The sequence below is a fragment of the Oxyura jamaicensis genome, chromosome 8 (assembly GCF_011077185.1).
Source record: "Oxyura jamaicensis isolate SHBP4307 breed ruddy duck chromosome 8, BPBGC_Ojam_1.0, whole genome shotgun sequence".
In the NCBI taxonomy this organism is placed as follows: domain Eukaryota; kingdom Metazoa; phylum Chordata; class Aves; order Anseriformes; family Anatidae; genus Oxyura; species Oxyura jamaicensis.
In genome coordinates this window covers 8,577,795-8,591,698 of record NC_048900.1, presented here as the reverse complement: position 1 = coordinate 8,591,698, position 13,904 = coordinate 8,577,795, and the positions used below count along the sequence as shown (strand labels likewise).

General features: G+C 59.6%; 2 protein-coding genes and 1 long non-coding RNA gene across 3 annotated transcripts in view; 2 read left to right on the top strand and 1 right to left on the bottom strand.

Annotated features, from left to right (window-relative positions):
- The window catches only part of DDR2 (discoidin domain receptor tyrosine kinase 2), an 8,701-nt gene extending 4,979 nt beyond the window's left edge, over nt 1–3,722 (top strand). The window contains exons 9-17 of the mRNA XM_035333506.1: nt 27–216; nt 504–714; nt 908–1,131; nt 1,378–1,514; nt 1,765–1,956; nt 2,046–2,280; nt 2,538–2,687; nt 2,962–3,129; nt 3,165–3,722. Of these exons, the coding sequence (XP_035189397.1) occupies nt 27–216; nt 504–714; nt 908–1,131; nt 1,378–1,514; nt 1,765–1,956; nt 2,046–2,280; nt 2,538–2,687; nt 2,962–3,099 (1,477 nt within the window). The 3' untranslated portion in view covers nt 3,100–3,129; nt 3,165–3,722. The remainder of the gene's footprint in view (nt 1–26; nt 217–503; nt 715–907; nt 1,132–1,377; nt 1,515–1,764; nt 1,957–2,045; nt 2,281–2,537; nt 2,688–2,961; nt 3,130–3,164) is intronic.
- A 516-nt stretch (nt 3,723–4,238) lies between these two features.
- On the top strand, nt 4,239–10,391 carry HSD17B7 (hydroxysteroid 17-beta dehydrogenase 7). The gene is made up of 9 exons (XM_035333077.1): nt 4,239–4,331; nt 4,435–4,638; nt 4,720–4,812; nt 5,417–5,531; nt 6,077–6,271; nt 6,884–6,988; nt 8,378–8,434; nt 8,699–8,797; nt 9,407–10,391. The coding sequence occupies exons 1-9, from the start codon at nt 4,297–4,299 to the stop codon at nt 9,500–9,502; spliced, it is 999 nt and encodes a 332-aa protein (XP_035188968.1). The 5' UTR covers nt 4,239–4,296; the 3' UTR covers nt 9,503–10,391.
- The window catches only part of LOC118170659, a 21,140-nt gene continuing 15,475 nt past the window's right edge, over nt 8,240–13,904 (bottom strand). Inside the window, exon 3 of the long non-coding RNA XR_004752824.1 lies at nt 8,240–8,253. This is a non-coding gene — a long non-coding RNA (uncharacterized LOC118170659). The remainder of the gene's footprint in view (nt 8,254–13,904) is intronic.

Genomic DNA, 13,904 nt, shown 5'->3' with positions numbered 1-13,904 from the left:
GGGGGGGCTCCAGAAGGGGAGAAAAGGGAGCAGGGGCTGTCCCCTCGCCCCAGCACGACCTGCTCTTGCTGTCCCCTCCTGCCAGACCCCACGCTCAAGGTGGACGACAGCAACACGCGCATCCTGATCGGGTGCCTGGTGGCGATCATCTTCATCCTGGTAGCCATCATCGTCATCATCCTGTGGCGGCAGTTCTGGCAGAAGATGCTGGAGAAGGTGGGCGCCTGCGCGGTGGCTGGTGGGCTCTCACCGCAGCCCCCAGCTAACCGAGGGCAATCGCAGAGGTGTCTGTGCCAAACCCTTCTCTGCAGGGGCAGATAATAGAGGGGGTGGCAGCTGCAATATGTTTGTGGGGACAAATGCCTTCCCAGCGCTGCAGCCCTGGGACAGGGCACCAAAAAGGGGTCTCTGGCCACGGTGGTGGGACCTGGTGCCGGGACAGGTCCGTGCTGAGCCCCGGAGGCCCCGTCCCAGCTCTCCCCTCCCTCACTCCCCTCTCGCAGGCATCACGGAGGATGCTGGACGACGAGATGACCGTCAGCCTCTCACTGCCCAGCGAATCCAGCATGTTCAACCACAACCACTCCTCCTCGTCCAGCGAGCAGGAGTCCAACTCCACCTACGACCGCATATACCCGCTGGGACCGGACTACCAGGAGCCCTCGCGCCTGATCCGCAAGCTGCCCGAGTTCACGGCCGGGGAGGAGGACACGGGTGAGGAAGGGGAAATACTCCCGGGGGTCACACGAAGCTGGTGCTTGAAGGGCCATCCTCGTGACACTGCAGCTCTGCAGGACGTAGGGGTGCCCACCGGGAGCGCGGGGATGGGAGCGTGGGGTAGGAGCTGGTCCCGTGCCCCGCCACGGGCAGGACACCCCGGCAGGGCTGGCCCCGCTGTCTCCCCCAGGCTGCAGCGGCCTCGTGAAGCCGTCCCCGGCCGGTGTCCCCGAGGGCGTCCCCCACTACGCCGAGGCCGACATCGTGAACCTGCAGGGCGTCACGGGAGGCAACACCTACTCGGTGCCAGCCCTCACCATGGACCTGCTCTCCGGCAAGGACGTGGCTGTGGAGGAGTTCCCCAGGAAGCTGCTGACCTTCAAGGAGAAGCTGGGGGAGGGCCAGTTCGGGGAGGTGAGGGAGAGATGGGCCTCGATGGGGCTGGCAGGTGCGAGGCACGGCAGGGCAGGGGAGCTGCAGGAGCCTCCCGTGGGGAGCAGCTCACTCCTGCTCGGTGCCTTTGTCCCAAAATGTCACCTGGATGGACCCCGGGGGGGTGCCCTCGGGGCTGGGCCACCCTGCTCGTGGGCACGGTGCTGGGCTGGGGGAGCCCTGCCTCAGGGGGCCGCAGGAGGTGGAGGTGACGTGTGCCCCCCGCAGGTCCATCTCTGTGAAGTGGAGGGCATGGAGAAGTTTGCGGACAAGGACTTCGCTCTGCAGGGCCTGGAGGCCAGCTCCGACCGCCCCGTGCTGGTGGCCGTGAAAATGCTGCGGGCGGACGCCAACAAGAACGCCAGGTACCGGCACCCCTCCCCACAGCCCCGCTGGGGACATCTGGGGGTACGCTGGGGTGCCAGTGGTCGGGACCTCGGTCCTTACTGGTCCTAAGCTGCTCCCCAAGCCCCCTCCATCCCCTGAGCCCACCCTAAGTGGATCAGCTCCATGTCCCTCGGGGTATCTCACGGGGAGGGACCGGTGGGGTTGTCCCGAAGGCCGCTGGCCCATCGGTGTGGTCTGCCCGACCCGTGTGGCCTCTGTCCCCGAAAGGAATGACTTCCTGAAGGAAATCAAGATCATGTCGCGGCTCAAGGACCCCAACATCATCCGGCTGCTGGCGGTGTGCATCGCGGACGACCCGCTGTGCATGATCACGGAGTACATGGAGAACGGGGACCTCAACCAGTTCCTGTCCCGCCACGAGGCGCAGAGCCCCCCGGACGCCCACGCGCCCACGGTCAGGTAGTGCCACCGGGACGGGGGCGTGGGGACGGCAGCAGGGCCCCTGCCCCGCTCCTGCCCGGCGCCTCAGTGCCCCGCCGTCTCCCCAGCTACCGCGACCTGCGCTTCATGGCCACCCAGATCGCGTCGGGCATGAAGTACCTCTCCTCCCTCAACTTCGTGCACCGGGACCTGGCCACGCGCAACTGCCTGGTGGGGAAGCGGTACACCATCAAGATCGCCGACTTCGGCATGAGCAGGAACCTCTACAGCGGGGACTACTACCGCATCCAGGGCCGCGCCGTGCTCCCCATCCGCTGGATGTCCTGGGAGAGCATCCTGCTGGTAGGCGGCGGGCTGGGGTGTGAATGGTACGCGGCCGCCTCTCCTGACCACGCTCAGGCCCCAAAGAGGCAGCAGGGGTATTTCTGCGATGAGCTCGGTCCTTCCCAAGCTCTGGCTCGGAGCCGGGGCTGCGGTGGAGCTCACCACAGAAGAGAGCAGGTCGGTGGGACAGCCCCTGAGGAGCCCCAGGCATTTCGGGCCGATGGAGCAGGGCAGGGTGCTGCCCACCCTGACCCCGCTCCGCTCCCTCTGCCCAGGGCAAGTTCACCACGGCCAGCGACGTGTGGGCGTTCGGCGTGACGCTGTGGGAGACCTTCACGCTGTGCCGGGAGCAGCCCTACTCGCAGCTGTCCGACGAGCAGGTCATCGAGAACACCGGGGAGTTCTTCCGGGACCAGGGCCGACAGGTAGGGACGGGACGGGATGGGACGGGTGGCGGGGAGCCGGGACCCCGGAGACCTGGGGAAAGATGTAAGGTGATGGGTAGAAAGAGGGGCCGGGGGGAGCTGTGGGGCTGTTCACCCAAATCCCACATTGCCACATGAGCCTGGGAGGGCTTTTCCTCACTGGTCCCGAGCGGCGTGGAGAACTCGGGCTCCCCAGGACCCGCTCGGTGTTGTCCCGTGGGTTTTATGTGGCAGTAACTCTCTCCCTCTGTGCTCTCTGCCTTTTGTTTTGAAGACCTACCTTCCCCAGCCCGCGCTGTGCCCGGACTCTGTCTATAAGCTAATGCTGAGCTGCTGGCGACGGGACACTAAAGACCGTCCGTCCTTCCAGGACATCCACCGCCTGCTCCACGAGCCAGCCGGCGACGAGTGACCCCGTGCTGCCCAGCCCCACGGGACCCCCCAGCGCCGCCCGGACCCGGCGGCACGACGCGGGCACCTGGTTTAGGTTCTCATTGCACAGCCTAGGAGGAAAAACCCCAGACAGGATGGGGAGCCGAGGCGTGGGACAGCACGGACCCGGAGCTCCTCTGCTGCCCCTGGGGGTGGAGGTTATTTATTGAGGCGTCGCGCTCCCGGCGGCGGGACGGGAACGGCGTGCCCCGAGGGAGCAGGGGGCACCGCCGGGAGCCGTGCGGTTGAACTGGAGCAGCGGGGGGATTTGGGGACGCTGCGTGGAGGGCTTGTGCCCGCGTGGCATCCAGCCTCTGCTGCCGGCCCGAGCCTGCGACGGACTGATGGACAGACGGACTGATGGACGATGGACAGACGGACAGAAGGACAGATAGTAGGGCCCTGACCATGGCTGATGGGGTCACCGAAGCCCCCTGCCCCATTGGGACAGCCGTTGGGCCCCCATGGCCATGCACGGCGTGCGGACCTTTGCGCTTCCCTAGCCCTGTCCGCGTTACTGCGGCCCCGCGGGGCACCATTCGCTATGTTCCGTACGCACCCCTCCGGGGGGGGGCGCCCCGCTAAGAGCCCCTCGCTCCATCACTCGGCCTCGTGGTGTCCTTGTGGGGGGGGGGAGAGACCCTGGGGGGGCAGCACGGGGACTCTGGGGGCTGGGGTGCCCACAGGGGGCTGCTGGCCCCACAGGGGGCTGCTGGCGGGGAGCGCAGGGAGGAACACGGTGGGTGTGTGGGGCGAGGAGGGGACGGGGGGGCAAGGGACCCCTACAGGACCCTTATGGGGCCCTTATGGGGCCCCTGCTTGCCCCCTGGGGGCCCGAGGGCGGGGGGGGAGAGGGGGGGGGCCGAGCTTGGGAGCGAGGGGCGTGGCTAAAGGGGAGGGCGTGGCTAAAGGGGTGGGCGTGGTTAAGGGCCATGGGCGAGGCTAAGGGTCACGGGCGCGGCTAAGGGTTGTGGGCGGGGTCTACAGAGACCCCGCCCCCTCCCCTCTCCCCGCCCACCAGCTCTCGGCCCACCATCACGCCACCGCCCCCCGCGGCCCCGCCCCCGCCGCGCGCGCCGATTGGCCGAGGGCGGAGGGCGGGGCGGTGACGTAAGGCGGGAAAGAGGCGGTTATAGCGCGCCGGGCGGAGGGCGGCGATCGTGGTCGTGCTGCGGGCATGGAGCGGGTGGTGCTGGTCACGGGCGCCAGCGGGTGAGTGCCGCCGGGACCGGGGCTAGGGATGGGGACCGGGACCGGCCGCCGTGGGTCGCTCACGCGTCCCCGTAACGTTTTTTCCCCCTCCGTACCCTCGCAGCGGCGTGGGTCTGGCGCTGTGCCGGCGGCTGCTGGAGGAGGACGGCCGCATCCACCTGTGCGTGGCCTGCCGCAACGCCCCCAAGGCCGAGGCCACGCGCGATGCCATCCTGGAGGCGCACCCCGCTGCCCAGGTCTCCACCGTGGAGGTGGACCTGGGCAGCCTTGCCTCCGTGCTGCGTGCCGCGAGGGAGCTCCGATGCCGGTGAGTGTCCCCACGCGTGTCCCCTCCACGCGTGTCCTGTCCCCACGCCCCCCTCACCCTGCTGCTCCCGTCTCCACGCAGGTTCCAGCGCCTCGACTTTGTCTACCTCAACGCCGGCATCATGCCCAACCCACACGTGAACTTCAAGGCCCTCTGGAAGGGCCTCCTGACCGGGTAGGGGGACGTGGGGGTGGTGCTGGTGTTGGGGTGGGTGAGGTGTGCCCTGAAGGCCCTGCTCCCCTTTCCTTGGCACAGACCTGCAGCCTGCTTTGGGTTGGAAGGGCTGTTAAAGATCAGCCAGGGTCACCCCCCTGCCCCGGGCAGGGACACCTCCCACCAGGTCCAGGTGCCCTTGGTCCTCTCCCACCTGGCCTTGAACACCTCCAGCGATGGGACATCCCCTGCTTCTTTGGGCAGCCTGTTCCAGTGCCTCAACCCCATGGAAAAAAATCTTATGTTTAACCCAAATCCATTCTTGTTCAGTTTAAAATCTTTGTTTCTGGAGCACAGCCCCATGCGAGGTGTGGGATTGCTTGGGGTGTGCTTGGCAGCTGGGTGAGGTGCCCTGCAGCACCCGGTGCAGCGCCTGATTGCTGCTTTGGGGAAGAAAGTGATAGGTGTGGGGTCTGGTGCAGTTGGGTGGTCTGCAGTTGGGTGCTGAATATAGATGCTAGGCTCCTTTCCTTACGTGAAACAGGGCTGATCCTAGGCTTCTGTTCTGCGATGGAGCTTGGCTCCCGTACGTGATTCCTCTCTAACTCCTGTCCTTGGCTTCCAGGAAGCTGCTTCACATGCTGACCACAGCGGAAGGCGTAATGACCCAGACGGACAGGCTGAACGGAGATGGGCTGCAGGAGGTGTTTGCTACCAACCTCTTCGGACACTTTATCTTGGTGAGGCTGTATATGAAGATAGGACTGTGGGTCTGGTTGATGTGGCTAGGGACAGGCACAGTGCGGGCTGAGGGATCAGTTCTGACTTAGAGCTGCTGGCACTGCTGCAGGCTGGAGCCTGACACACAAGGAATGATAGGACAAAGGTCTAGGGCACTGTTAAAATAGCTCTAAGTGGTGGCAGAGTCATCATTGCAAGAGGTAATGCAATCTGAAGGTTCCTGTGGTGGTGGAGGGAGGCAAACTATGCGTAGTTCTCTCCCTCTCTAGGGAGGACACCAAGGCTCGGTTCTGTTTAATGCTGAGGGTGTTAAACAGCTGTGCCAAAGGATGCTAGCTGCTTGCAGGTATTCCTGGGGAAACCTGGGCTGAGGCTGCACCAGAGCTGTGGCTTCTTTGTCAGAACTTCTTATATAGCTTGGTGGCTTGTGTGCGGCTAGTCTGGTGAACACTGTCTAAGACTGGGAGCAGCTCTTCAGAACGGTAAAACTGTACTGCAAGGCTTTAAAAGTGCCGTGCTCAGTAGGCTAACAAGTCTCTTGCAGATTCGTCAGCTCGAGTCTCTGCTCTGTGGGAACGAAAAGCCCTCCCGGCTCATCTGGACCTCTTCTAGCAATGCCAGGGAATCTGCCTTCAGCCTCTCTGACTATCAGCATGCCAAGGGGCAGGAATCATACAGTTCCTCCAAATATGCCACTGACCTGACCAGCGTGGTTCTGAACAGGAAACTTAATAAGCAGGTGACTATGGGATTTGTGTGTCTGAAGAGACTAATGAGCACCTCCTATTTGTAATTATCGTTGCATTGTCGTTACCTCGTTGTGTTAATTCCTAGCAATCGGGTCTGTTCCCTAGTGCACGTGTAAGAACTGACCGTGGGGATGCTCAGACTGCCAGTTTCCTGGCTGGGCAGCCCACCGCTAAGATTTTGTCTGTTTTTAATGTCAGTGGGTTTTAGCTGAAAACAGAAGCTTTCAGGAGAGGTTCCTACCTTCTTAAAGCTTTCCTTTTAGATAAGGAGTTGGTCTTAAAGAGCAAAGAGCTGCTGCTGTAACTGTGTGGGCTTGTGGAGTGGCTGCTGAACTGCATGTAAAGCACCAGCATGAGGTCCTGATGTGTCAGGAGGCTGTGTGGTGGGCTTGTAACAGGCACAGACTTAACGTGAAGGCCTCTAATTTGGCACCTCTCAAAAATCAGTCTGATCACTCTGGTTCCCACAGTCCCAGAGACATGGGTATGTGCTGTTGTTCTCTGCGCTCCCCTTCACTGTCTTGCTGGGAAGTGCCCCGAGGGAAGGCGTATATTCCCCTCCCTACTCTGGGGTACTTACAATCTGTGTTTCCTCTCCGCAGGGTCTGTATTCCAGTGTTGTTTGTCCTGGTCTCGTCATGTCTAACATGACCTACAGAATTTTGCCAGTGTTTCTGTGGACGCTGCTAATGCCCATCATGTGGCTGGTGAGTGAAGCTCTTGGCTGGTTTGGGGGCATGTGTTGGAGTTGCTTTGGATTGAGGCGTTGATATGTTTTCACTGCAAGTGATGTGCAGCCTGCTTGTGTCTCCTGGATGCCATTGCTGCTGTGCAGCTGTCCCTTCTGTTGGGTTGGGCAGGCTGGCCCTTTGCAAGTAGCTCCTGACTTTATTGAGGGGCTGGTGCTTCCTCAAGGTACTACTGACTTGGAGCTGCAGGCTTCTTTGGGGAAAGAGGTCATCTTCTCCCTGCTGCTCTTGCTGGCAGCTCAGCTGTCTGTGCTGACTTGTGACTGCACTGCTGTGCAGTGGTGTTAAGTGCCTGTGACCTGTCGGAGGGCTTTCAGGGTTCTCTTTGGGTGTCTGCTTCTTGGGGGCTGTTCTTCCAGCGAAGGTGCAAGGCAGCAGGCTTGAGGAGTTAGAGGACAGGGCTTTACTGCATCCACATGGCGTTGGGCAGAGGGCCCTGCTGGTGTCTTTGTTCTGCTGTCGGTTCCTCCTGAGGAACAAGTGGGAAGGAGAAGCAGAGGTGTAGCCACATCTTGTAGACCTGTCCTTTAGCACCTTCAGGCTCAGTTTTCCCAGCTGAGCTCCCCTGAGCCCTCCCTGCAGTTCTGCTGCTGGGCAGTGCTGTACACACAGCCATAGCTCAGTCCTTCGAGCTCCCCTTGCCAGCCTGCTGTGGGCCTGTAAAATATACTATGAGTTTCAGCGGCATTAGAGTTCAGGACAAAACCTGTCCCTTGTGCCTTGAAATGCTGTTCATTTTTACAGCAGGCTTTGCTTTCTAAGGGTATAGAAAAAAAATACTGAAAAACACAAAGTCATCTGCTCTCTATTGCCTCTCCTCCTGCTTCCCCAACACTGTCTCTACCTTTCTTCCTGCGGATTCAGCTTTTTGGTTTGGTACCGGCCCTGCTTGCGGCCTTGCTGCAGGCGTAGCAGGATGGGCCTTCCTGCTGGAGCTGCCCGCGTGGCAGCAGCCAACCCTGCCGGATCACCTTTCTCCCGGCAGAGAAGGTAGAAGGCAGTGCCTTCTCGTCTGTCCTCCAGCACTGGTGGCATTGTGGATCCACTTTGCCTCCTGCCTTATGTGATCCCGATGCCACGGAGACAAGGCGCCTGCAGGGTGTGTGTTTGGCACCCTGCCTCTGGGCTGGCTCCATGTGGAGGTGCGGGGTCCTGGATCAGGTGGGGGGCTTCAGAGAACCGAGCTCCTGATGCTAAAGGGATGCTCTGGTTGCAAGCAGGTGCTGTGGCCTTTAGTTGGATTTCAAAAGCATTTCTACCCCTGGTTGGTGATCTTGTGTTGCTGGGCCTACTGGAGAAACCTTGGGCCAAAACGCTGATTCTGCTTTGTATTTTGTTTCTCCTCAGATACGCTTTTTTGCCAAGACTTACACCCTGACACCGTTTAATGGAGCAGAAGCCCATGTAAGTGTTTCACAACCTGATTTAATAGCCCTCCTTCCTGGGTAGCTCTGTGTCTGCAGGCTGGAACCAAGAGCCCTGCTGCAGGCTGTGTGCTGCATCTCCCCTCTGAATCGCTCCCAGCAGGGAGCCCCGGGGCACCAGCAGTGCCAGGGCTGGCCCCACAGGTGCTGGATGCTTCGTGCCCGTCATCAGGTGCCCATAGAAGGGAAAGATTTGGGGAAAATCCTGTCCCTTAAATCTCTGCTCCACTGCTGTTTGTCCTAGGTGTGGCTGTTCAAGCAGAAGCCAGAGTACCTGGATGCGCTTGCCAAGTACCACAGCTGTACCTCTGGGCTGGGGAAGAACTACGTGGAGCCCAGAAAGGTGAACAGGGCAGCCCTTTGTGGTGGGGGGCTCGGCTGGGCCATGATCCTGCCCTGGAGCAGGAACTGGGCGCATCTTGGGTGCAGGGAGGGATTGGGTTTGTCTGTGAGGCTTCCTGGGGTACCTCTAGTCCCATGCTGGGGTCTAGAAGTTCCTAGGGCAGGCCAGGAAGGTTTGTGGTAGGTGATGTGAAGCTCAGTGTGTTGTGGTATGGAGTCAGGTTGTTTTGCTTGTTCCTTAGTTGCAAAGTCCCCCTGTTGGGCTGGGGGCAGAGAGAAGCAGCAAGAACGGCTGCTGCCACCTGAAGTTCAGCCAGTGACAGTGGGGAGGTACTGAGGTGTCTGATGCCTGAGACTCTGCAGCACCACACACTCAACTTGAGCAGGCACAAGCTATGTCCTGGTGTTATGACAGTGGAGATCCTGCTCAGAACAGGATCAGTGTGTGATTCCCCAAAATATGCTCTGTCCCGTGCCCTGGAGTTGGATGCCTTTGGGTGCCCCTCTGAACACAAGTTCTGCAGGGGCATCCTGCTGTCCTCAGAGCTGCCCACAGGGCTTGTGCTGGCTGCCGTCAGCGGAGCCTCTCACTACTCTTATTCTTTGCCAGATGGATGTGGATGAAGAAACCGCTGAGAAGTTTTACCAGAAGCTGTTGGAACTGGAGGAGCAGGCTCTGGAGAGATATGGTGACCTCCTAGACTAAGTAAAAGCCTGTCTCCGTGGGTTAACAGGCTCATGTCAGTAATGTGGGCTTCATTCACTCTGGTGCTACTCGTGCCTGCCGTTGTGCAGGCACACGGCTTCAGACCCCATCTTCCTTCTCTACAGAAGGTGAACAGTTCCTGAAGAGGGAAATGTGAAAACTGAAGAGAAATACTTAGTCTTTCTGGTATGGGACCTTTCTGACATAGAACTGGAAACCTAGTGTAGGTGGAAACTGTCTTAACACAGTTGCGAGTTTGTTTGTTTCCTAAAAGCATGACTGAGCTGCCTACAGCTCAGGAAGAACCTCAAAACATGGTTTACATCTGGCTTAGTGTGGGAAGGGCAAGAGCCTGGGTGCTGCCGTGCCTCGTGGCTCCACCAGTCTTTCGAGACGGCTCCGACTCGTGACCTGTGGTTAATCCTGCAGTACTTGAAGGCCCATCCTTGGCAGAGCTGCTTCTGTTCCTACCCCCGAGCTGGGGCCGGCTCTCCGGGTGTGCTCAACAAGATCTGACCTCTGGAAGTCTGGCTCTGTGACATCTGAGGCAAAGCTCCTGGAGAAGCTGGGCTGGGCCTAAAATGAATGCGCACCCCTTGCCTCAGCTGTGAGGACAGATGTCTTTCCAGACACGAGCCATCCTGTGGATTTGGGGCCATATATTCCAACCATGACCGTCTGGAAAGGCTGACGGTATTGATGGTAGCTAGGTTTCAGGGCTAGACTGCTCTGTCTGTAACACGAATGAGAGGTTACCCTGTTATTTTATCTATTTAACTGTCTTTTTATGTTTACTGTACCAAGTATTCTTCCTGTTGTCTGTCTCGGGAGCTGCACTGAGTGCCTGGTGTACTTCAAATGCTGCAACAAATAAATGATTGGAACTGACTCGTGGCCTTGCTGCAATGGGGTTTTTGCTCAACACTTGACTACTGGTTTGTGCCTTGCACAATGAGCCTCGGCCTCCCCGGGGAGGTGTGGGGTCGGGTCCCTGCTTCCTCAGGGGAGCTGTGAGTATCCTGTTTGGGCCTACTTCTTGTCTTCCTTCTAATTAGGGGAAGGCATTACTGACTTCTGAGGGCTTTAGTGTGGTTTTGTGTGCTGAACTCCTGTAGGCTGTATATTTCCCAGCTTTAGGCACCTGGGAGAAGTAGATGTCTCTGCTACTTACTCACCCAGACTTGTCACATAATTACTAATTTATTAGTGCCCTATTAGCGAGTGCTCAGCATGCCCAGGTGCTGCCCTGCGGCCTAGCAGCAGCAGGGTGAGGCAGGGAGGGAAGCTGAGCTCTGCCAGCTGTGGAGCACACTAGGGCTGTGCTTTGTGCCTTTATTTACGTGCAGTCAGGCTGGCCCAAGCCACAGCACCCTGCTCTGCCTGGTTCAGCTGAGCCCTGAAGCCCTCCGGGCCAGAGCTCCACATTCCTGGTGCCCTTTTCCATGGGGAAGGAGCCACTGCCAGCAGCTGGTTGCCTCTCTGTAGTCTTTTATGTGCCTGAAACACTCAGCTGCTGGTTCCAGAGAGGAATTAAGCTTTTATCTTGACTGGCTCTTTTTCGTGTACTTGGGGGCGGAAGTTGTGCAGGTGTCAGGGAAGCTGAGCCTGGTGGGATGGGGCAAGTCCTTGCCTGTGTTGTGTACAGGGCAAGGGGAGGCATGAGCTATCCGTGATTTCAGAGTCAATCAGAGCTGTGCATGGGTTTCTGGGCTCATCCCAAAAGCACTTTGTGGCTCTCCCTTGAGGGGTTGGGTTTGGAGGTTGGTGAAGTGTTTCTGAGCTGTTGTGCAGGGTTTAGTTCTACCTGCTCAGCTGCTGTGACAGCACCTGGTGCACTGCAGCGTTTGTTCCAGGCTTTGGGAGCATCTCCTGCAGGATGTGGTTGTGGCTGGTGGACATGAAGTCACCTCTGGAGATCTCCAGCTCCGTTTCCTGCTTGAATGGAGCTCTATGGAGGAGGAACAAAAGGCACTGCAGAACAATCCAGGCCCTGCAGAGATGGGACAGCCTGGAGATACGGGGTAAACGTTGTGGTTTCCTGTGGGTTTGGTTCAGTGTGAAGGTGGAGGTGCATAGTCAGCCCAGGTGTCTCCAGAAGGCTGCTTTTCAGTTGGAGGAGGTGCTCTAGTGTCTTACAGCCCTCGTCACAGCACCTCACTGCTCCGTAAGGGTTTCTGCCCCCTCCTCCCCGTGATCCCAGCATCGCTGTCCGTGCTCTTCTGCAGAGGGAAGCCTGGCCATGCTCAGCCCCATTTCCTACTCCCCTCCACAGAGCGAGAAGCTGTGCATCCTGTGCATCCCTATGGACGGCAGGGCACATCCTCCAAGGTGAGGTCTGCTGGGAGGCCACCGAGAAGTTTCCTGGGCTCTCTTGCACGTCCCCGCACCAACACCAGGCTGGGTGCAGGCCCCGTAGCCCTGCAGCTGAGCTCCCGTGGTCCGTTCCCTGCTGGGTGAATCCATCCTGTTTTTTGGGTGCCTGCTCCAGGTGCTGAGGGCCTGCCCGCGGGGATGGATGGGGATGGCTCTCCACGCCCTGCCCTTGGCTAACAGTTGCCTGCATGCGGAGCTTAATCCCCAGTAATCCCCCAGCCCCTTGGGCGCAGCCAGGTGTGAAACTGGGAATGGATAAGCGGCAACTGGGTCAAAGAGAGCAAAAGTCTGTGTCCTCGCCGGGTGAGCTAGGACAGCAGAGACCCGGCCGGTGCCATGGCTGAGTCAGGTGCAGGCCCGGGCCCCGCACGTGGAGCTGACGGGCCCATCGTGCGTCAAAGGCAGCTCTGCCTGGAGCACGGGGCGCGTGGTGGAGCCGGGGTGATGCATGCGGGTGAGAAACGCCGGGATGTGTGACGGGTGAGGAGCAGTGGTGTGAGTCAGTGCCAAAACGGGAGCCTTCTGCTCGCAGTGCCTGCTTTGGGAGCTTCCAGAGAGGCTCTGGGGCAGGTGCTGAGCGTGAGAAGTTGCTGTGGTCACTCCACGGCATCCTGCACGGCCAGGCTGTGAGATCTCCCGATGTTAGTGCTCGTGCCTAGTCCTAAGCCACCAGATCCTTATCTCCACGGCCAAACAAGTTGCCTTACTCCAAACGCAACTGGAATCCACGTCACTTACAGCCCAGCGGGCTGCAACTGCGTAGGGTGGGTGGGAGCTGCTGCCCGAGATGTGGCTGAGAGAGGAGGGAGCAGGAGATGGGTGAGGACTGGGTGAGCTCAGCCTCTTCAGGAAGGAGTCACTGAGGACCAGAAGGAGCAAAGGAGCAGCACCCAGCTTGGCTCCCACAAGGTCTGGGACCAAACCCGTGCCTTGCCAGGATCCTTGGCTCCCGACAGATGCCAGGCCTACTCCTGATGCCAGCCTTCCTCCCGTCCATGTGGCTGTAGCCCCCAGCAATTCCTTCCCCAGCAGAGCCCCTGGCAAGCTCGGCAGCTCTTCTGGCTGCTCACGTTGGACACAGAAACCTCCCTGAGCATTCCTAGGCTGGCTCCATGGCATCTCCATGCTTTGCTCCCTGTGAGGGAGCAGGGGTACGGATTGGAGACACTGTGCCATGGTGCTCTCATCCTCTGCAGGTCCCCCATGTGCAGTGAGCCGTGGACAGTGACCTTGGAGGAGCTGATGTTGGTGTCCTATGGCGCAAAGGGACAGGATGGGTGGTGCTTCCATCCCAGACATCCTGCTGGGGTTACGCTGATGGCACATGGTGGCTATGTCCTGGAGAGACCTGGTGCCTCATGGCTCAGCCACCTGCCCTGAAGCTGCTGCTCGCTGCCCACCGCATGCCAAGCTGCGTCTGTAAGCAGCCACAACAGGTCCTGCCAGCCTCCTCGTGACCCGGACCTCTGCCAGGGAGCCCTGTCACGTCATTTTCAGCCCTTCCTAAGCCACGTTTGCTCCCCACCTTTTCCTCTTGGCTATGCCCCAGCCCAAGGACCCTGGCAGCAGGGTGCAGGCACACCAGTGGGTCAGGTTCCTCACTGCGTGGGAGCTGGGGGCTGAACCACAGCACCCTGGGCACCATGAGAGTACAGCTGGTTGGAACCAGACCCACAACCCCAAACCTTACCATGCTCAGCTTGCCTGTGTTGGCCAGTTCTGACAACCAGCAGCGTCTGCAGGGGCTGCCTGGGGTGCGCAGGACTCTGCCCATGTCTCCCTGCATGCCCTGTCAGGTCCCCAGCTGAGCTCAGGAGAGAGCAGAGCAGGGCATTAAGGACAGGGGCATCCCAGGGAGAATGCCACAGTGGCTGGGAGCTATGTGGGATGGCCAGGTTGATTTTCCTGGAGCCAGAAAGTTTGAAACCAAGCTGTCCTTGGAGACTTACTTCTGTCCAAGCTGGAATTCGCCCCAGAAAATTCATACTTTTTTTTCATTTTTTCCTTATTTTTCCTTATTTTTTTTTTT